The following is a 21,263-nucleotide window of genomic DNA, read 5'->3' as shown; positions in this document are numbered from 1 at the left end:
GAGTCCTTACACATCGTAACGGGGCTGGCCGTTAATCCCGCTAGCAGTGCGGCTAGCCTTGTGCTAGCCACCGTGTTAGTTATTAAACCACGAACCAACGCTATACGCGTTATTTACTGACCACGAACCAGTGGAAATGTGTTATTTCTAGACCGACCACACAATGTTACGCTGTGCGATCGTTCAATGCGTATCGTTTGTCGTGTGCCCCTCGCCGTGCACACGACTCCCAGTTGCGCTCCTAAACTAACGCACACGCATGCAGAGCTGGAGCACCGAAGCACTCGCAGAGACACCTCACTTTCACCCTCTCCACTATCAGTGGCTAGTGTTTAAAAAAAAAAAACCTATACTGTGCTGTAGTGTTTCACCATTTGAGCCTGTTTGAACTTTGGTTCATTGGATTGTTATTGCAATGATGATAAAAGGGTTGGCTGCCGAGCGAAATGGTTCCTTTTAAACACGGGGGGTATTTCTCTCCATTTACATCCACCGACTGCATTTCATCTACCCGATCACTGGTTGTTCACGTTTTAACTGAAGGCATACCTCAACCACCACCCAAATAGTTGTGCATGTTAAATGCTACCATTATGGCCCTTTATAACTCGGATTATGGGCTATACAAATCGGTTGATTTGACTTGACCTCCGCCCGCAGGAAGGGCTCAGCGCAGCGTGGGTGCCCAGGGATCCACTACCTGAGTGTGGGGAGAGCAGTGCCCGTGACCCCAAAGACATGAACCACACCAAGGGGGGCTTGGTCATCTTCACGGCCAACTCCCACCCGTCGAGCCGCGAGCTGGGCAAGAGGATCGCAGAGTGAGTGCCCGCACACTTGGAGTCACACAAATGTAAACAAAGCTTGACGTTATAAGCTTTGATGACATTTTAGCCTGTTTGGTTAAATGATACGTAATGATGAATAATGCTCCTTAATGAATTTAGACTGACTAAAATAGTCATTCTAACATGTGTACATACAACCGATAAGCGGTGGCTAGTTTCTGTAAATGCAGAGATATCTGTCCGGGATAGGACTATTGCCTCCTCCCCACCCAAGGAGTGGAAAAGTATGCTGTTTGTGCTTGGGGAAAACAAGGAAAATGTTTTATAGAGGTTATGAGCTAGAATTGGCTGGACCATTCCTCTTGGAGATGGGGCTCAGTTGTTGGGCTTAGCCTGTGAATGTTGACACTACAAGTACTCTTGTTTGTCCTTTCTCCTTGGGGACTCGTAGATAAGCGTGAGTTTGTATGTGAGTGTGTTTGAGAAGCATGGGGCAGAGAGAACCAAACCCCCTCTGTGTGTATTGCATGTTTCTGTCTCTGTGGCTTTCCCTTCATGTTCTCCACGATTAAAACCCCCGTTTTAACTCCTTATTTTTCTTGCTTGCACGTTTCTGCTCCAACTCCCTCATCCTGTTCCTCCTCTCCCCCCACACCCTCTACCTAGGAGGCTAGGGGTGGAGATAGGCAAAGTGCTGGTGTACCAGGAAGATAACCGAGGTAAGCCATTGAGACTCTCAGAGACTCTGCTCTGATACTCAAGTATGGGCCCGTAGGAGTTGTTGAAACTGTGGCTAGGGTGGACCAGAGATGCATGCAACGCAAGTATACCTGGGGGGGGGGGGTGCAGGCTGTTGGTGACCAACTAACTTGATTAATTTAGCACTGGAATGATGAGGGATCCTGCAGAGAGAACTTGTTACTCGGGGCAGACCTTCTGGGGGGCCGGGGGCCTGTCACCTGTATCTGTCGTCATCTCTTTTCCAAATCCATCTCAGTGGGAAAGGAAGTGCTGTGATGCCAGTTCCCGCAAGTTTAGCGTGTGTGTTTCCTTGTTTGTTTCCATAGAAACGCGGGTGCAGATCCAAGAGTCGGTTCGAGGCAAAGATGTCTTTGTCATCCAGACAGTGTCCAAGTATGGATCAAATTCTCTCATTCTCCTATTACTACCTTGATGAATAATATGCATTGAACCTCTTCTCGTTCTCTCGGCCCACACTGTCTCTCTCTCGTTCTGTTCATCTCTTTCTCCTGCTCTCTGTCTCAAACAGTCAGGAGGGCATTATTAACACCCAGATCATTTTTTTTCTTTTTAAGAAAAATATTAAAATAAGTTTTGATTTTATTTGAACAATCACAATGTTTAACAAAAGCAAACAAACAAGATGAATTTCCCCATCGGGATGAGTAAAGTGTAAACCTAACTAACACCAAAAAAAGTTACAAAATTAATTGTTAATTGCAGGCTAAACAGTGGTCAAACCAAAACACACCTGAGTGACAGGGGCCGTCATGGACCCTATGTCATATCCCGCCCCTTGCAAGCCAGCCCCCCTAAACCCCCCGTTGATTCTACTGATGTCTGAGCAACAATGTCATGATCACATATATGTATATATGTGTGTGTTATCGGTTATTGGTATCAGTATCGGCCTTTAGGAGCTGAAAGTTATCGGCATCGGTTAAAAAAAAAAGTTATCATGCATCCCTTATTATTATTATTATTATTATTATTATTATTATTATTATTATTTATATATATATTTTTTGAAAGGAATACAAGCCCGTCTACTACCTCTGGCTTGAGACATGTTACAATGCCCCCCCACCCCAAACAAAAGACTAGGGATGCACTGATTCCACTTTATCTCAGACCAAGTACAAGTACTTTCATTTGGGTACTTGCCGTTACAGAGTACTGATATGAGTACTTAAATGGCGCATTTCCACCGGCGGGTACGCTTCGGCCCCAGAACGCCTCATCCCAGTAGTGAGGGTGCGGTATAGCCCAGCTCAGTTACGGCGCGCGTTTCCACCGCCGCCAGTACCCTTATGGTAGGGCGGGGTTTAAGCCGGACGGCGACAGCCACGGCAGCTACGTAAGCATCGTGACCTCATAGCAGCCTGACAGTGTAGCCTGCTAATAAATCCAAGGAAAAAGAAGAACGTGCACAATGAACAAAGAGCAACAATGTAGGACGTGCAAGACATTTGCGTGACATTTTCTTCAATAAACAAAGCTTTTGCCGTTGTCCAGAAATATTGGTTATTATCCCCTTGTCGCACGGAAGGGACGATTCTCTCGACCAATCAACGGACGGCGTGTGTAGCTCAAACTTGCTGGCACCCTTTCAGGTGTATCAGTACCCCCAACAGAGGAGTACTGCGAGACGCGTTATGGCTCAATACGGCTCAGTCCGGATCACGCCCACTTTTGGCAGTGGAAACGTGACCCGTGCCGCACTTTTGCAGACTGAACCGACCCACACCCTCCGGTGGAAATGCGCCAAAAGACACCGCAGTCCCCCGCTGCCCAGACAGAGCTCCACACAAGCCGCGCTGCTGCTGCTGCTGCCCCTGTCGCCGGAGTAGAAAATAATGTCATCTGTGTTTGCAGCAGAGGGGAACGTTCACATAGTGTTTTTTCTCTACATTGGGGACTTATTTCAGTAACAGTGATAAAATGGCATGTATAACTATGTTTGGGATCTGATAAGACAAATGACAATGTTTAAAACCCCCCCAAAATTGGTTTTGGTTTCAATGGCTCTTTATAATAGCATTGCATTTATATTGTGTAAGCGTTATAATAAAAACGCCACACACCGTAGCGATATACTGTATGTGTCCGGGAAGCCCTACCCTCTGATGTGGGGATTAAATAAATCGCTCTTCAGACACTTTTATCAGCGCATGAGGAGGAGGAGCTCCCGTAGTTACTATGAACTACGGGAGCTCGGGGAAGTGGTGGCGTTACCATTATTTCCTGATTAAAATCGATTTTTAATTTTTAAACATAGTTCTAAATCTATTAATAACCCAGCTCTAGCGTGACGTCCTTTTGAAATCACCCAATCACATCCATGAGTTGGACGAGCAGTTTGAGCATTCTTCTCACAAAGCTTCGACATAACCGAAGTGTGACAAATAGCCAATGAACCGTGTGATGACGTCATTTTTTGGCTCATTAAATTGGCGACTATAAATTTGCGCTTTTTCCGACCCCGCGTCACGCCACGACAATGCCCTGAAACGTACAAACGGTGTGTGTTGTGTGTCCTTCCCCTTCTCAGAGACGTGAACACCACCATCATGGAGATGCTGATCACGGTGTACGCGTGCAGGACCTCGTGTGCACGCAGCATCACGGGCGTGCTCCCGTACTTCCCCTACAGCAAGCAGTGCAAGATGAGGAAGCGGGGCTCCATCGTCACCAAGCTCATCGCCTCCATGATGTGCAAGGCTGGTGAGGACGCAAGCGGATCGCCTCCGCTTCCAGCAGAACCCAAAGCCCCCAACACCACTTCTATATGGGTTCACATTAGATTGCTCCCTCCCTAGGTTGTATTTGTGCAAAATATGGATGTAGCAGCCGTGTCGTTTCCAGCAGAATCTGACTTAGAATTGTGTGGGGTCTTTTTGCGTCCCACCATCCATCGCAAGCCACCCATAGGCCGTTGGATGAACTACAGGTTAATGATGTCCGCCAGGGCTTCCAGGCGGTCATGGCTTGCACTTTGGTTAGACGCATGCTATTGCATGCATGATCTAATTGGGTAATATGGTTACCGGGTCAGCTGCTGATTAAGCGTTCCAGCGACTTGCTTGTCCTCTGTTTATTGTGAGTCGATTTGAAGGGGGCTGTTTACAGGGGTGCCGACCAGCCCTGCAGGCCCTGAATAAATCCCAAAACACCTGAAAGCCTTTGTTAAAGATGGGGTCAGGGGGTGTGGTGCTCCAGTAACCACCCCAAAGACAAATGGAAAGGTCCGTCTTCTAGGTTGGGACAGCATCGCCAAACCTTGGGGTGTGGCTCTCCTTCTGCAGCCGCCTGATAGGCTTTTTCTTGACATGAGACGGCTTTAAAGTAGAGAATATTTTGAATGGGGGGGGGGGGGGGGGGGGAAGGCTCATTTAGGAAGGTGTTATGAGGATGAGAATGATGACGTTGGTGATGACTAAGATGGGATTGGAAATGCGTATTGTTTTAATAGAGGAATAGCAGTTGATGGTAAAAAAAGGTTTGTGTGTGTGTGGGGTTAGGCCTGACCCATCTGATCACCATGGACCTCCACCAGAAGGAGATCCAGGGCTTCTTCACCATCCCTGTGGACAACCTGAGGGCCTCGCCGTTCCTGCTGCAGTATATCCAGGAGGAGGTACAAACGCAGAGTTGTGCAACTGTCGTAGAAGCAATGACGTGCTATTTTTAGTGGGAAAGGTATAATACAAGTAATCTCATCATACCATGTTGTATAGAGGGAGATTTATAAATGGGATGTTGCAATTTTGGCCTAATGCCATAGGCTAGTGATTTCTTAGTCTTACCAGTAGAATGAATTTGTCATGTTTTATCAAGGACTCATTCAGTCCATGTATTCTGTTAAATCCCAGCAAATTATGTAGACGATTATTGATTATTTTGAGTCCAATTCTGTGTTGGTTTTCAAAACAAAATGACTTGCAATGCTAAGTGGCCTAAGGTGGAAGCAAGGTATTATTTAAAACAAAATATATAGTTAAGAAAGACCAGCAAACCACATAACCTTTGACCCTGAATACCTCGACCTACCGTGTACTTCCACCTGCAGATCCCTGATTACAGGAACGCTGTGATTGTGGCCAAATCCCCAGCCTCTGCCAAAAGGTATCGCCTCTTCCTGTGGACTCGCTTTAGTCATTTAAATGAGCATAGACTACATTAAGAGGACCTTATTCAGCTTTTGTTTTGTGTGGAGGGACCCCAGCTGTCACTGGGGACACTGAGTCAAAGTTATGAGAAACATGCTAATTGTTTGTTTTATGACATGGCCTTTCGTTTTTTGTGATGTTATGTACTCTCTCTAATATAGATAGATAAAGATGTTTATATGTCTTATGACAAATTGATATTTGTATTATGCTGCTGTTACAGCCTTTGTGTTTTCCATCTGGGATTTATAAAGTACCCGTCTAGCACTTTCGCATCCACTAAAAGTGAGGTTTATATGCAGATCCCTGAAGCTTAAATGATGATTTCTCTCTCTCTCTCTCTCTCTCTCTCTCTCTCTCTCTCTCTCTCTCTCTCTCTCTCTCTCTCTCTCTCTCTCTCTCTCTCTCTCTCTCTCTCTCTCTCTCTCTCTCTCTCTCTCTCTCTCTCTCTCTCTCTCTCTCTCTCTCTCTCTCTCTCTCTCAGGGCCCAGTCGTTCGCCGAGCGGCTCCGTCTGGGCATCGCGGTGATCCACGGCGAGGCCCAGGACGCAGAGTCTGACATGGTGGACGGACGACACTCGCCCCCCACCATCAAGACCACCGGCGCCATCCACCCCAGCATGGAGATACCATGTAAACAATCAGAACGCATCCCGTTGTGTGTTTTATGCATGACGTCATTTAGGTAGAACATTTTCATGCAAAGCGCATTGAGGCGCATGCTGTATCCTACTATCCTACTTGTAGGCTGTGGACATTTAGGATCAAACGCTGTCAAGACTGGTGGTCAAGACACTGCACTAGAACATCCTGGCCGAAATGCTCATTCGTATTATGTGTGTTTAGTTATTTAGAGGACCATTTGTATCCAAAGTGACTTGCAGTGAGTTAAAATGCATATCATTAAGGTGCAGTTAGGGGTTAGGCCGTCTTTTTCAAGAATGCCTACACATTTGGGATAGAACGCTTGCCCTTTTCTGCTTAAAACCATCTACCGCATGCCCCCTAGTATGGGGACCCCTTACAAGAGTGTGTGTGTGTGTGTGTGTGTGTGTGTGTGTGTGTGTGTGTGTGTGTGTGTGTGTGTGTGTGTGTGTGTGTGTGTGTGTGTGTGTGTGTGTGTGTGTGTGTGTGTGTGTGTGTGTGTGTGCGCGTGCGTGCGTGCGTGCGTGCGTGCGTGCGTGTGTGTGTGTGTCCTGTCTCAGTGTTGATCCCTAAAGAGAAGCCCCCCATCACCGTGGTGGGCGATGTGGGCGGTCGAATCGCCATCATAGTGGTGAGACGCACGCACACACACACACACACACACCGCAAGTATGCCCTGTATGTTGTATGTGGGGGGGGGGGGGCGCCTCACATGCTGAATCTGCGTCCTGTGAAGGATGACATCATCGACGACGTGGGGAGCTTCGTGGCGGCAGCGGAGACGCTGAAGGAGCGGGGTGCCTACAAGATCTTCGTCATGGCAACGCACGGCATCCTGTCCAGCGACGCCCCGAGGTTCATCGAGGAGTCGGCCATCGACGAGGTCCGTGCCGTCGCGTTTGTGGAAAATGCCGTATTTTATCAATTCAACCGTCTTCTCTGGTTTAAATCAAAGATCTTTTTTTGGCATGGAAAACATTTACAGTGCAGTTAAAAAAAAAAAAAAAAAAAGGAACAAAGGAGAAGTAACAAATATAGAACACAAAAATTGGGTGAAATGGACTGCATTTATGTAGTGCTTCGTACACACTGCATACATGCACACACTGAGGTGTCGACCAGTCAAGGCAACAAGCCAGCTCATCGGGTGCAGTTATGGGACACCACGACACTTGGCTAGGAGGAGCGTTGGGATTGAACCCGGCGACCTCTTAAAGTACTGCAGTAAAATCAAATATTTTTCCCCCCTTCCCTCAGGTGGTGGTGACCAACACCATCCCCCACGAGCTGCAGAAGCTCCAGTGTCCCAAGATCAAGACGGTGGACATCAGCATGATCCTGGCCGAGGCCATCCGCCGCATCCACAACGGAGAGTCCATGTCCTACCTGTTCCGCAACATCGCCATGGACGACTGACGATGCATGCATGCATGCACGCATTTCTCTCATCATGCCATGCTCAAGGGGTTGAAAAACAAATGGTAGCTGTACACTGAAGCGTATGTGTCAATCACGTGTTGTCGTTTGCAGAAGATGAGGTGAGAGGAAATGGCTGCGCTTTTGAATTTCCATCGTCTTTCTGTCGTGTTTCATCTCTAAGTAGAGAGTGCGTACTCATAGAAATACAAGGTTCCCCGTGAAGTAGCTCAAAAAGATGAGCCCAATGCTCTTTTTTCCCCCTCAAGTTTTGCTTAACTTTAAAAGCACTAAGGCAGTCTATCTCAAACCTGCGCCTTCCTTCCTCACCCAACAGCCAATAACTGCCCTTATGGTACCGCTCCCCCACCCCCCCTTTGCTGGCCATCTTGTTGTGGTTGGGAGGATAATTCAGGTTAAAATGCCAGGGATCCACACTCCGATTCTCTGCTGTCAGCTGTGTTAGTTCCTTCTTTTTTTTTTATAGTGAAGCTATGTGTCAAGTTTCTGTGCTTATTAACAATTATCAGCATCCTGTTAAAACATAATTCCCACAGTCCACTTTTGTATATCTCAAACAGGTATGAGGTTATTCATGTTGGAATTATTTAGATATTCTTATTTTTATGGTGACTTACAAAACCATTGTTTTTATGACTCCCTACTAGACGATCTCTCCACACATGGGGCAGGCTCCAAAGGCTAACCTAGGTATTTATGTGTCGTATGTGAACTAGCGTACCTCACCGTAGGTCGGCGTGTTCTCTGGAGACTAGCGCAAACCTGCTACTGAAGTTGAAGCGCTTATTCGTCCACCGCTTGGCTAGTATTATTGAATGTGCTGCTCCGTACACTTGAATTGTTTAGCTCATTGTTTTTTCTAGTTGCATAGAACTGTGCTGGGCCTGCTACGTAGGAGTTTTGATTTTAAATGTTACATGATAAGAGTGGCAGTGCCTTCAACATACACTCTCATTCAAACATGGGCCTTTCCCACTACTACACCCTACTTCCATCATCCGTGTCTTTGTCATCCAATTCATTATCTTGGCTGATAACTGATCCAAAATGGCTGACTGTGTGCGTGCGTAAAGATTTGGGAGTATCCTAACCTCTTGCTTTTTTCTTTATACTCCCTTGCCATCATTTCTAAAAGGTGCTGCTTGTATTGAAGTACCACAACTGTAGTGCTAGCTGATTCTCTAGACAGCTAGCTTTCGTAGTTGCCATATACATGCACTTAACTCCATCAGTCAAAATTATATCATTGTCAAGTTATTTATTGATTTAAAAAAATCTTTGAATTAACTTATTTTCCTTTTTATAATGTATTAATTTGCCAATATATTGCCAATAAGAATTGTCTGATGGTAAAAACAACCTTCAACTCTACCTGAAATGTGTATATTAATTGAACACACAAAATACTTCTCATTCCAAGCTTCCCAGGTGAAATTAGCAAATACTTAAAGCCCTTTAAAAAAAGACAACATCGAACATTCGTAAACACGTTTGGCAAACAATTTAATTGACAGAGGCATATATTTAAAAATAAATAAATCTGGTATATTACTTGATTTTATCAAGCCATCAGAGCTTGACTAAAGCAGGTCTTTGTTGTCCCGTCAAGGGTGTTTTCCTAAATATGTTTTGTATTTATTTTCACCACTTAATAAACATGATTTATGTAAACCAGGGTCTAAATGCTCTTCATTCTCAACCCCACTTAAAAAGAGCAGCCCTTTCCGGTCATTAAGTCAAGATTGCGGGGACCGCTTTCCTCTATTCAAATTTAGTCTGCTGTATTTACTTTTTAAGTCATGAGTTAAGGCCTTTCTGTCCCAATGTTTGAGCAAACATTGGGACAGAAAGGAAACATTAAGATAGAAAAGCAAAGACTCCCAACGGCAAGTACATCATAGTTGCTGCCATATATATATATATATATATCTATATATATCTAGATCTAGATCTGTATTTACTTTTTAAGTCATGAGTTAAGGCCTTTCTGTCCCAATGTTTGAGCAAACATTGGGACAGAAAGGAAACATTAAGATAGAAAAGCAAAGACTCCCAACGGCAAGTACATCATAGTTGCTGCCATATATCTATATATATATATCTATCTATCTGGGTTCAAGCCCATTACAGGTCCCATGACATGCCACCAGGTGTGTGTGACTAGCCATTACAAGCCGTTTTGAAAATGCCGCTTCTGACCTCACAGGTGGGCGTGTCCATCTAGTTGTATGACGGGTAGATGAGCAACGTCTGCTACAGTCCACTGGGTAGGCTGGTAGACATCTAGGTGGACACGCCCACTTGTGATGTCGCCCTGCGTGGTTGACTCCGCCGTCGGTGTTTGTATGTGTGCATGAATGGGTGAATGTCAGTCAACACTGTAACGCGCTTTGGTTAAAAGCGCTATATATATAAATGAGGGCCATTATGTCAGAAGTGGCACATTAGGTGCGTTTCAGATCAAGCATTCTTGCGTTGCCTCGCATAACATAATGCATTCTGGGATAAAAACATCAGAAATGCTGGTGATAACTTCCCTATGCGACATGTCACGTGGCTTTAAAAACTCACGGGAGCTCCAGGGTAACTCCCTTTGTCTGCTTTTCTGTGCATATGGTCTCAAATAAATGTCATAAGACAATAACTCAAAACGTTGCCCTAGTTGGTTGGAATTACCACATGGAATTTCCCACATGAGAAATGATATAACTCCTATCAAAGAGGCGTGCCCTCTCCCAAACTATGCTTATTAAAAATAGGACTTTGTGAACTTTCACTCGTTAATTTTTTATGAGGGAAAGGGGCTTTAGACTGTTTTCAATGAAACTACAGTTGGTGAACAAAATCCCTTGGTTGCTGAAAAGTTGACCTCCATTGTGATTACTTATTTACTGGGTGGGCCATCTTCTTTGTTCAAACTACGAGAAGTGCACCTGTGTCGGACTTGACGTGTTTCTGACTAGTTCTGAATCTGGCGGATCTTCTCAAGTCTCGTGCACGCTTACGCTCAAATGCAGGCGATCTGAACGCAGCCAAAAAACGTCTTGTAATGGCTAATCACACGCACACCTGGTGGCATGATGTCCCCTTTAATTAAATTATTCTGAAGGATCTTTTGAATATTTTGCTACCTGGGTTTTCATCTGACACTTTTACATAAGGCCTGTTCAACTTAAAAAATAAATAAAGTTACACACTAAAATGACTGAGATAATGTTAGATTTATTATGGAACAAGTATGATGCAAATACCAAATTAATGTAGTTGTACACATTTGAGATTAGACCAACATCTGAAGTCAATCTTTGCTGCCCTCCTGTGGGTGGTTGAACATCAACAACATCATCATCTAGATGCAGTTGTTAAATGTGCTGTGGGTACATTTATTACACAGTTGCTCACACAAAATGCCTTTATAACCGTTTGATCCGACGGTTTGCCCTCACTGGTCGAGCTCCCTCACTTCCGTTTGCATTCGGACTCGTGGTTGCAGCCAGTCCATCAAAGCTCCCCTTTTAGTCCTTCCACTCGTTGTCAAAACCAAACGCCGTCGAATAACAAGTCAAGCGCTACCCCTGTCTTGTGATTGCCCCGCTCGAAGTGTCAGGGTCTTCATCCAGAATCTCTTTGTGGCATGTTACAAGAGACATGAAAGCAAGGCTCCCTCCACAGCCAACACCACAAAGTAACAAGAGCCCGTTTTTATGTGTTTTTATTATTCAATACGTAACATGACAAGCCTTGCTTCACAGAAACGTCTAATTTGGTTGGATGGAATTCCAGAAACACCATTTCACCGAACATAAACATGAATCATTTGTATTTACTTACTCATTGGTAGGACAGACACGGGCGGTACAAGCACCGTCCCCTCTACACACGCCCCTCCTCCTCCTCCGACCCAGCCCAGTGTTCTCTCTCTCCCTCTCTCTCTCTCTCTCTCCCTCAGCCCCAGTTGCTCATGTCGTCCTCCGTCGCCGTCAGGATGTCCGTGACCAGGCCTGTGCCGATGGTGCGGTTCCCGTCGCGCAGCGTGAAGCGTTGGCCCTTCTCCAACACCATCGGCTGGCGTAGCGTCAGAGTCAGCGACGTGTCCTCCCCGGGCATCACCATCTCCTGGAGAGAGCGTGAGGAAAAGAGCTCGGTGGTGAGAACAGAAGGTCATTCACTTTAGAGTAGGAGACCCTGCACACACGGGACTCGTGCTCACGCATCCACTTCGGAGAGTCCCTTTCGTTGTTGAAGACGCTGTTTTTGTGTTGCAAAACACATGGTTTGTGTTTAGCAAGGAGGGCTGTAAATCGGAGCCTTCATGTCGATTCGATACGATATCAATTTCTTAAGCCAACGATTTGATTATTTTTGATACTTCAGAATTCCCCACGATAAGATTTGATTCGATACTCTACTATACTATTTTTTACATTATATCTATTATTATATCTATGTAATAAATCAACAAAAAAATGAATCATTTACCTTTTATTGAGAATAGAGAAACAATAGAGAAACAGTTCTATACACACTTTAGTGCTCACTGTGCAGGTCTAGTACGGCAATTAGCCTATTCACTATAAACAAAAATATATTTTTTAATAAATCAATACTCTTGTGGACGAATCGATGCATCAAATCGTCGGCTGTATAATCGATACAAATCAATTAATATTTACACCCCTATTTGCAAGCCTGTGCAATATTGCGAGTATAATTAATGATAGACTTTTAAATAGTCAACCATTGATACACTAGATATTTATAAACATCAATCACCATACTGTTTTATTTTATCTATTAAAAAGGTGCTGTGGGAATGATATGAGAAACTAATTGCTAGAAATGCCATATTCATCAGCCAGGTGTTGGTGAGGGAATTGGCAGAGAGCGGAGGATGCACCTTTAGTCTCTTCATAACTCATAAAGTAACTCTTTATAAAGTATCAATATCACCTAGAGGAGCTTTAAAGGCTTAAGTGTTTTTACCTTCTCGTTGGGCAGGGTGACCTTGCAGGCCATGTCCCAGGTCAGGGAGAACATGACGGGCATGAAGTTGCTAACGAACGGCTTGTGTCGGCCCCCCTCCTCCTTAGTCAGAATGTAGATCTGGGGTTGAGGAGCAAAGGCATCACATTACTCACCCTCATAGAGCACATTAGAAATCTAGTGGGGACAAGAGGCAATCACATTAAACCTGACACCACCTTTAAAAAATATATAGATATATTTTGTTTCATTATGGGGCTGCTGGCCATAGACATATTCAATTAGGCACCGCATTGACTGGTTGGACCCGTAAGTGGGAAACGGCGCCGCCATATTTGAGAGGAAAAGACTGGCCTTCAAACTAAAACACATAAACGGGGAAGCTGGGTGTGATATATATTTGAATTTTTTTAATTTTATTTTTCTAAAATAATAAAAAAAAAAATAACAGCATAGGGAAACGCACACAGCAAGGGCGTTTCCCTCTGCTGTGGGGACAGACAGACAGACAGACAGACAGACAGACAGACATGTATAGTTGGAAATACATAAAGGCGGCGGTTACCTGGGCCTTGACCTTCTGGTGACAGACAGACATGTACAGTTGGAAATACGTAAAGGCTGCGGTTACCTGGGCCTTGACCTTCTGGTGAGGCTTGATGGAGCCTGGTTTGCTCATCACCATGCCCCGCCTCACGTCCTCCCGCTTGAGGCCGCGCACCAGGGCGCCCAGGTTGTCGCCGGCCTCCGCCCGGTCCAGGGACTGGTGGAACATCTCCACCCCTGGCAGGAGCACAGCGGCCCGGCGTTAGAGCCCCGGACACCGCCGGGGGGGGGGGGGGTGTGCCGGGGACCTTACATCTATCTGGTGGGCACTTGACGTCAAGATGACGTTCGTCTCATGAGCAATGTCTGACCTTACTACTCAGTACTCACTATTTATTTGGTTCACCAGACACATTTAACCCAAAGTGATTCAGTTTATCGACACGCAAGTTATTAAGGGGCCAGGCTTGTGGACGCGGAGGGGTATCGAACCCGACACCTTTTGGTTAGGGGTCGACACACCCAAGCCTACCTCACTTTCCTGCCCGCAATTCCGAAGGATAACAGAAATGACTGAGTGTGTCATTTCCACCGCTGTGTTATTACCGCATTGCTTTCGGCCCCACCCACTCACCTGTCACCACCGTCTTGAAGTGGCGGTTGTGGCCCACAAACTCGCAGTCCTCGCCCTTCTTGATGACCCCTCGCTCCAGGGTGCCCGTCACCACCGTGCCCCTGCCTGGGGAACAGCCGGCTCGGTGTTAGACCAATCAGTGGCCTCTCCTCCACTGTGTTTACAATCTCAAAACATCAAAGAGCCAGTGAACCCAAAGCCGTTTTGTTTTAAACGTGGTCATTTATATTTTATGATTGTTAACATATAAATCTATACCGTCGTCTGTCTGGGCAGCAGTTGACTGAGAGGGTCAGGCTTTAAAGACACTTATAGTATAACACCGCGGTTTATTTTGACTTCCACGGTGTGAGTGAGGGCTAAGCTCTCTCTGAAACGTATTGTGTAACGCCACCGTGTGTGGCGCACTTCACATACAACATGGCTCATTATAATGCTCACAAACAGACGGTACTAAATAAGTATCAAAGCTTCCGTTTGTCGTTCACATCAAGAGCGTCTCGTAAGCACAGCTCAAGTGTTGTGCGCTTCAGATAGACTGCAATATTAAAATCAATTCCACTCACACCGGCACAGTGAGATGGCTGTCGTACAAGACATGCCACGACGCACGGTGAGACTCCTGGACCCAGTCGGTTTTTTAACGCGTGTTTTCCTTGCTCAACATTCAATTGGAGCGTATTCCCTCCAATTGCGTTTTTTCATTCAAAACAAACGCACTCCATGAGGTTCTGCCATGCCCACACACTCACATTTCTGATGAGACGGGTTCTAATGTGCATTCCAAAGTTCAAGTTCAAGACATGAACTACTCCAACAGTCTCAAACTCCATTGGCAAGGAATGAACGAAGACTAACTTACCCATTTAAAGTAGAGTAAGTCTGTTAGAGTAATCACGCTGTCTATACTGATCATAGACTTTAAATAACAATTACTGATCATATATAGCACACGTTATTGACGGAAGTGAAAACAGAATCTGAGCGGTATGAAGTAGGGCTTAGATCCACTGGGAGTGTGTGTGTGTGTGTGTGTGTGTGTGTGTGTGTGTGTGTGTGTGTGTGTGTGTGTGTGTGTGTGTGTGGGCGGGGTGGGGGGGGGGGGGTACCTGGGATAGAGTACACGCCCTCGATGGGCAGAAGGAAGGGTTTGTCCAGCTGTCTCTTGGGCAGAGGGATGTAGCTGTCCACGATGTCCAGCAGCTTCATCACTGCGTCCACTCCAATTTCCGGCTGCTTGTTCTGTAAACACGTTCATGTTTTTCATTCGAGTGACATTTGGCAAACCCTTATAACTATGCAAACAGAAAGAGAGAAAAAAAAAGACATGGAGAGATAGAGGAAAAGGAATTGTAATTATGTTATGGAATATAAGAGATGATAAAAAAAAATGTTATAATAAAAAAGATAAATAATAATTATATATATAATAATAATAAAGTATTAGCAAATAAACATTATAATATAATACAAATGTTTAAATGGTGTGCGAATATAGTGCCATTCACGCAAATAGAGAAAAACATAAATATAGAATGAGACATAATACACATGAATAAGAACATTCAAAGTAGCAATCTCAAAGGACATGACGGTGAGTGAGCCGATGGTCCACTGATGAAAGTCCTTGCACTTGCAGTATTATGATTGTTACGACCTTGGTTTCGTAACATTCCAGCAATGCATTCAGATCAAAAGTGGCGCCATTAGGAACGCGTTTTCCATGACCCAGCAGTGATTGTTCCACCCAAGAGTGTACGGCGGAGCCACCATAACAGAGTGTGTAACATGGGACCACCATAGCTGCCGCCAAAGAAAACCAAACGTAGATCTTCAGGATTGCCACTTTAAGACAATATAAATACTAGGGGTGTAACGATACACTAAAGTCACGATTCGGTGCGTACCTCGGTTTTTAAGTCACGGTTCGGTATGTTTTTCGGTACAGCAGTTTTTATTACTTTATTTTTATTAAACAATTTGATTGTGATTTGATTTATTAAATTACAATCGTATTTAATTTTAAATTGTATCAAACAAATGCCTTACACAAATGAAAAGACATCAAATACAATTGAGGATAAAAACACAATAAAGTCCAGGACTTATTTCCATTGTGGTCCTCAACACAAAACCTCAGGACAAGACGAGACACTCACAGAGTGTGTGATCATCAATAAAAACGTTATGGTACGAATACGCGCATCGTCACACCCCTAAACAAATACCTACAACTACAAATAACTAAGTGTGACTTAGTCGCCTCCAGACCTCCAGGGCGCAGAGGGCCGAGCCGATGACCACGGGCGTCTGCTCGCCGTCGTAGCCGAACTCGGTGAGCAGCTCGCGGATCTCCAGCTCCACCAGCTCCAGCATCTCCTGGTCGTCCACGGCGTCCGCCTTGTTGATGAACACCACCATGTGCTCCACGCCGATCTGCCGCGCCAGCAGCAGGTGCTCGCGCGTCTGCGGCATCTGGCCGTCGGTGGCCGCCACCACCAGGATGCAGCCGTCCATCTGCGCCGTCCCCGTGATCATGTTCTGTAGGGGGGGGTTATCGTTTAGATCGTCAAGAGAGGACTGTCATTCCGTCGGCACATGCTTTAGCGACACATATTGTAGGTCACGGTGATGACGTCCCAGACAGGAGACGGAGAGTAATTAGGATTTGGTTTTTGGTTTGTTTCTGAACTCTACTGGCCACTGCAACTATTTGTATTTACCAGGGGTGCCCTCGACTAAGGTTTTGTGCAGACAAAACTGATTCGTCATACCTCACCCATCGTCGTCGGATCATCGAATCATACCTCATATTTGACCCGCTACAAACGAATTACTATTCACAATATGTCGTCAATGTGTGCAGTTATGAGATAATGTCAGTATCTGCAATCAATTTGACAGAAAATATAGGATGGCATATAATATAGGCCAGTATAATATACCGAAATCAAACAGTGGAATGTCTTTATGGAGACGGAGCGGTTCTCTGATTACACACGGTATCCCTCCGATCCTGACAAAACCTGCACTAATAAAGACCTGCAGAAGGGTTTGACTGATTCAAAATGTTACATACATGTTGGCCGTTTCAGCACATAGAGCAAATGTGGCGCCATTTAATTGAGCAGAAAAGCGAATATGCGAGTACAGAGATACAGGAGAGATTTTTTTTACATTGTGTATCCTTGCTTGTCCTTGACCAACGGTCCACTATAGGGTCTGCTATACTATAAAAATAAAATGATTGATAGTGCCCCTGCCATTACACAAATGGGTTATCAATCCAACAATAAGGTCATCTATTGAAAGCAAAACCTATCACGGCAAATCACTCATTTTGCAAACCAATCCTCTTATTGGGATGTCCCACCCACACAATTCGACCATTTGACCATTGAAAAAAAAACGTTGACTAAATGTCATTCTATCCAGGATTTGAATAGTTGAGGATTCAGGGTCACCCCTACTATTAAAGGTCCCATGACATGCCACCAGGTGTGGTATTTTTTGAATATTTTGAAATATTTTGAATATTTTTGAAGTGGGCGTGTCCACCTAGATGTGTGCTGGATAGATCAGTCTATCAGCCTACCCAGTGGACTGTAGCAAACACAGCTCATCTATCCGTCATACATCTAGGTGGACACGCTCACCTGTGGGGCAGATTTAAGGGGCAGATTTCCAAAACGGCTTTTAACGGCTAAATACCGTTAAAAATAATATATGATGGCATGTCATGGGACCTTTAACATTGTAGTGATTTAGTATTTATCAGACGCTTCCATCCGAGCAACTCGCTGTAAATTTAGAAAGATGTCGCACACGCGACTGTCATTCATGCAAGGCTGTTAGCATGAGTGACAGTAGCAGTTAGTAGCTGCTGTGCAACACACACACACACACTGTCGGCAGTCAATGAAAGCATATGCATGCATTTTTCTTGCATATATACAGATGCACAGCTAGACGGTAACGTCTGGCTTTAGCCGTATCACAATGAGCTTGAGATATTACATCTATCCCTGAGTTTTATTAATTCCTCAAGAAGATTACACCAGAACCATGTAAACACACACACACACACACACACACACACACACACACACACACACACACACACACACACACACACACACACACACACACCTTGACATAGTCGGCGTGGCCGGGACAGTCTGTGTGGGCGTAATGGCGGTTGGCCGTGCTGTATTCCACATGCGAGGCGTTGATGGTGATGCCCCTGGCCTTCTCCTCGGGCGCGTTGTCAATGTCTTCATACTTTTTGAAGCGAGCGCCTCCTGCCTCTGCCAACACTGAGGGAAACAAAACAAAGTAATAATAAATAAACTAGCGCAGCGATTAATCCTTTCCCTCAATGGATTTCTAATAAGAAGCAACAGAAGAGGGGAACATAAAGAATAGGGAGGTTGAGTTGAGTGCTATGCTAAAGTGGGGTTGTTCACCAAAACGTTTTGCAGAAATAGTTCAACACATGATGGGAGATCAACGGATGTACAATAGAGAACATGCCAGCTGACCTTTGGTAATGGCCGCAGTCAGGGTCGTCTTGCCGTGATCGACATGACCAATAGTTCCGATGTTTACGTGAGGCTTGTCTCGGCTGAACGTCTTTTTAGCCTCCGCTGCCATGTTCCGTCTGCTCAGCGGGACGGCACACTACAACCAAAACCGAAAATACGAAATGGATATATGTCTATGATACCAAGTAGTCAAACATGACCATGCCCGACAGAGAACATGATTCAGGCAGAAACGTACCAACTTGTAGGAGCTGTTCAGGAGACATGGTGAAGAAAGCTGAAGGGCTAATAAGAAGAGAAAGAAAGAGTGATGAGGTGAGGAGTGATATGGGAAATGTGTGTTTTCCATTGCCATTAACTCGGGGATTGCCCAATGCCCATTCATTGTTGACTGTGACAGCAACATCCTTCAAAGGCGAACATGCAACATTCAATAATAACCCGGTACTTAACTAAGACAACCCAGATTAAGGTCTGAATGACAAGTATCTAAAGATATCTTAGTCTTAGCCGGCATCCAACACTGCAGTAATAGCAGGTATTACATGTTTGCCGCACACACTAGCTAGTTACGTGACCTTGCTGTCCCATCACAGTAGACTTCATCCTCTCAGTTATTCGTTTTGTTGTACAAATGCCATCAAAATAGCTTGCACGCGAATTGCATGACATAAGTGAGTTCACAATAATTGTACTTGGCAATAAATAATATACAAACACAATATCACTTTAGAGATTTTAGTGTTTACCGGAGAAACACGCACGCATCCCCACAAGCGCCGCCATCTTGGACTACGAGACAGACCAAAGAGCTGCGGGGTTCAAGATAGCAACATCCGCCACAACCGCTTCATCTTCTTCCTTCACATTAAATCGTAGTAAAGAAGCCTCTCAAGCGCATCGCTGCCACCCAGAGGTCATACTATTGATTACAAATAGAAAAAAAAAACATGAAACAAAATCACATCCTGGCAAACAATCTTGTGATGTGTAGGGATTCTAAAACCAAAGCCTGCACCTCTGAACCGTCGACAGCAGGACCCAACAGCGTGCGCATTGTTGATGCTTAACCACCCGCCAAATGCTTACCTACCATGTGCGTAAGCAAACCAAACATCCAGTAATGGTGCTACCAGAGCCCGATATCCTGTATCCTACGTTTCATAAACGTTTAAGCTCAGAAGCAAAATGTTACAGTGATAAAGATGGAATAGGGCAGTTTGTGAATATTCTCAATTAATTGATTGTATTTGTACAGTTTTATTAAAATAATTGTCTCGTGAATTGTGTTGTGAAGTCACACAATTCACAATGCCCACACAAAATTCACAATTCTCAGATACAGCCCATTACTCTTCTGCCCTTCATCCGTTAACCTTCTTGTCCGTAAAGTTTTATTTTTCACTGCACTTGTTTGTATGGCTAATGCTGCCATTGAAAACATGTGTTCCGTTGCAGAACGACCACCTTCTCAAAGATTTATACAAAATATATTGTTACATTTGAATCATTGGAACCCATTAAATTGTTGGGGTTGTGTCGTCTAAATACTACTACGTCACTATAATATAAAATTATAATCCTTGTTTATATTATTACTAGCCAATTGAAAATTAATTAGTATACATTCTTCTTGGACCAAGAGATGTCTCCTTTCCTCTCTCTAATTTAAAGGTGTTAGGATGGTTTGCATTTGCATTGCCAAAGCTGTGGCATACTGAGGCCATGCCAATCTACTGACTTCTTTCTTGTGTAGATCACATAGTTCCTTTAACTGTCTTATAGCCTTGCAGACTCGTCCACTACCCCCATAGTGTTATCCAAATTCACTTGGTCTCTTCCGCCATGGCCAATCCTCAACTCTCCACGATGGTCACTCCCCCTCACCTTTGTTTCCTTTGTTGTTACTGCCCATATTGTGAACGTTTCCCTGTAAGAATCATGTCAATCAATTAAAACAAATATTTTGCTCTCAAGAAGTGTCCTAAAAATGAATTAACCACACAGGGACCCACAAGGATCCCACCTGACATGCAGCCTTTGCACATAGTGTAAAAGTTCCAGCAAGTCTGCAAGAATATCTGGACATGCTGCCGACGGCCTGTTTCGCCCCACCGGCAGAGCCCCAGCGGTATTCGGCCATCTCACCACTTTTGGCGGACAAAGAAACTCAAGGGCCCACTACAACGCCATCGTCTCTGCATTAAAGACGGACATGCCTTCATTCAGCCGAAATCACAACAGGAAATTTGGACCACCTGGACACATAATGCAAAGCCCATCAGTCCACTATACGGTTAGCTAGACCCATCTGTACACACCTGGAGAGAGTAAGACCACTCACTATCAGGATGCCTGGAGCTAGATTCTACTGTATACACCTGGAGAGAGGAGGAAGACCATTCACCCCTCAAAGGCTCCTCAATAACCTGAAGGCTAGCCTGGCTATTGCCAGACCAAGCTCAATCAAAGAATTCACGTTGGTCTGGGGAGGCTGCTGTCTTTTTCTTCAGCACAAGAGGTGTGATCAACGGGCGGAGTTCAAATGACTCTGTACACAATTGGCTGCTTGCTGCCCGTGTATAGAGTCGGTGGGCGGGCTTAACATAACGACGACTGAGTTGTGACGGTTCTGTGTGACGTCTGTGCGGCCCCTGCTACATGATTGATTGTAGCACTATCCTATTGCGTTTGTCCCTTGGATTGAGCCGTGCCAATCAAGCGTTCCCAGACCCAACATCTTGATGTGGGTCTGGCTTGCCAGGCTAGCTTCAAC

The 21,263-nt window shown here is 44.9% G+C and overlaps 2 protein-coding genes across 2 annotated transcripts; one reads left to right on the top strand and one right to left on the bottom strand.

The window, feature by feature from the left end:
• The first annotated feature begins 663 nt into the window (after positions 1 to 663).
• Positions 664 to 9,399, top strand: prpsap2 (phosphoribosyl pyrophosphate synthetase-associated protein 2). Its single transcript, XM_084488845.1, has 10 exons — positions 664 to 821; positions 1,455 to 1,507; positions 1,856 to 1,922; positions 4,081 to 4,253; positions 5,051 to 5,166; positions 5,599 to 5,654; positions 6,183 to 6,331; positions 6,904 to 6,974; positions 7,080 to 7,226; positions 7,601 to 9,399. The coding sequence occupies exons 1-10, from the start codon at positions 739 to 741 to the stop codon at positions 7,757 to 7,759; spliced, it is 1,074 nt and encodes a 357-aa protein (XP_084344971.1). The 5' UTR covers positions 664 to 738; the 3' UTR covers positions 7,760 to 9,399.
• Positions 9,400 to 11,476: 2,077 nt separating this feature from the next.
• On the bottom strand, positions 11,477 to 20,988 carry tufm (Tu translation elongation factor, mitochondrial). The gene is made up of 11 exons (XM_084488930.1): positions 20,869 to 20,988; positions 19,237 to 19,409; positions 18,726 to 18,772; positions 18,485 to 18,623; positions 18,093 to 18,259; positions 16,215 to 16,484; positions 15,053 to 15,185; positions 13,944 to 14,048; positions 13,395 to 13,546; positions 12,764 to 12,883; positions 11,477 to 11,896 (listed from the first exon to the last, which is right to left on the bottom strand). Exons 2-11 carry the CDS (start codon positions 19,271 to 19,273, stop codon positions 11,726 to 11,728), a joined length of 1,341 nt encoding a protein of 446 aa, XP_084345056.1. The 5' UTR covers positions 19,274 to 19,409; positions 20,869 to 20,988; the 3' UTR covers positions 11,477 to 11,725.
• Between the last annotated feature and the right edge of the window lie 275 nt (positions 20,989 to 21,263).

Source organism: Micromesistius poutassou (genome assembly GCF_964030765.1).
Source record: "Micromesistius poutassou genome assembly, chromosome: 1".
NCBI classification, from domain to species: Eukaryota; Metazoa; Chordata; class Actinopteri; order Gadiformes; family Gadidae; genus Micromesistius; species Micromesistius poutassou.
This window is presented reverse-complemented; position numbering and strand designations above follow the sequence as displayed.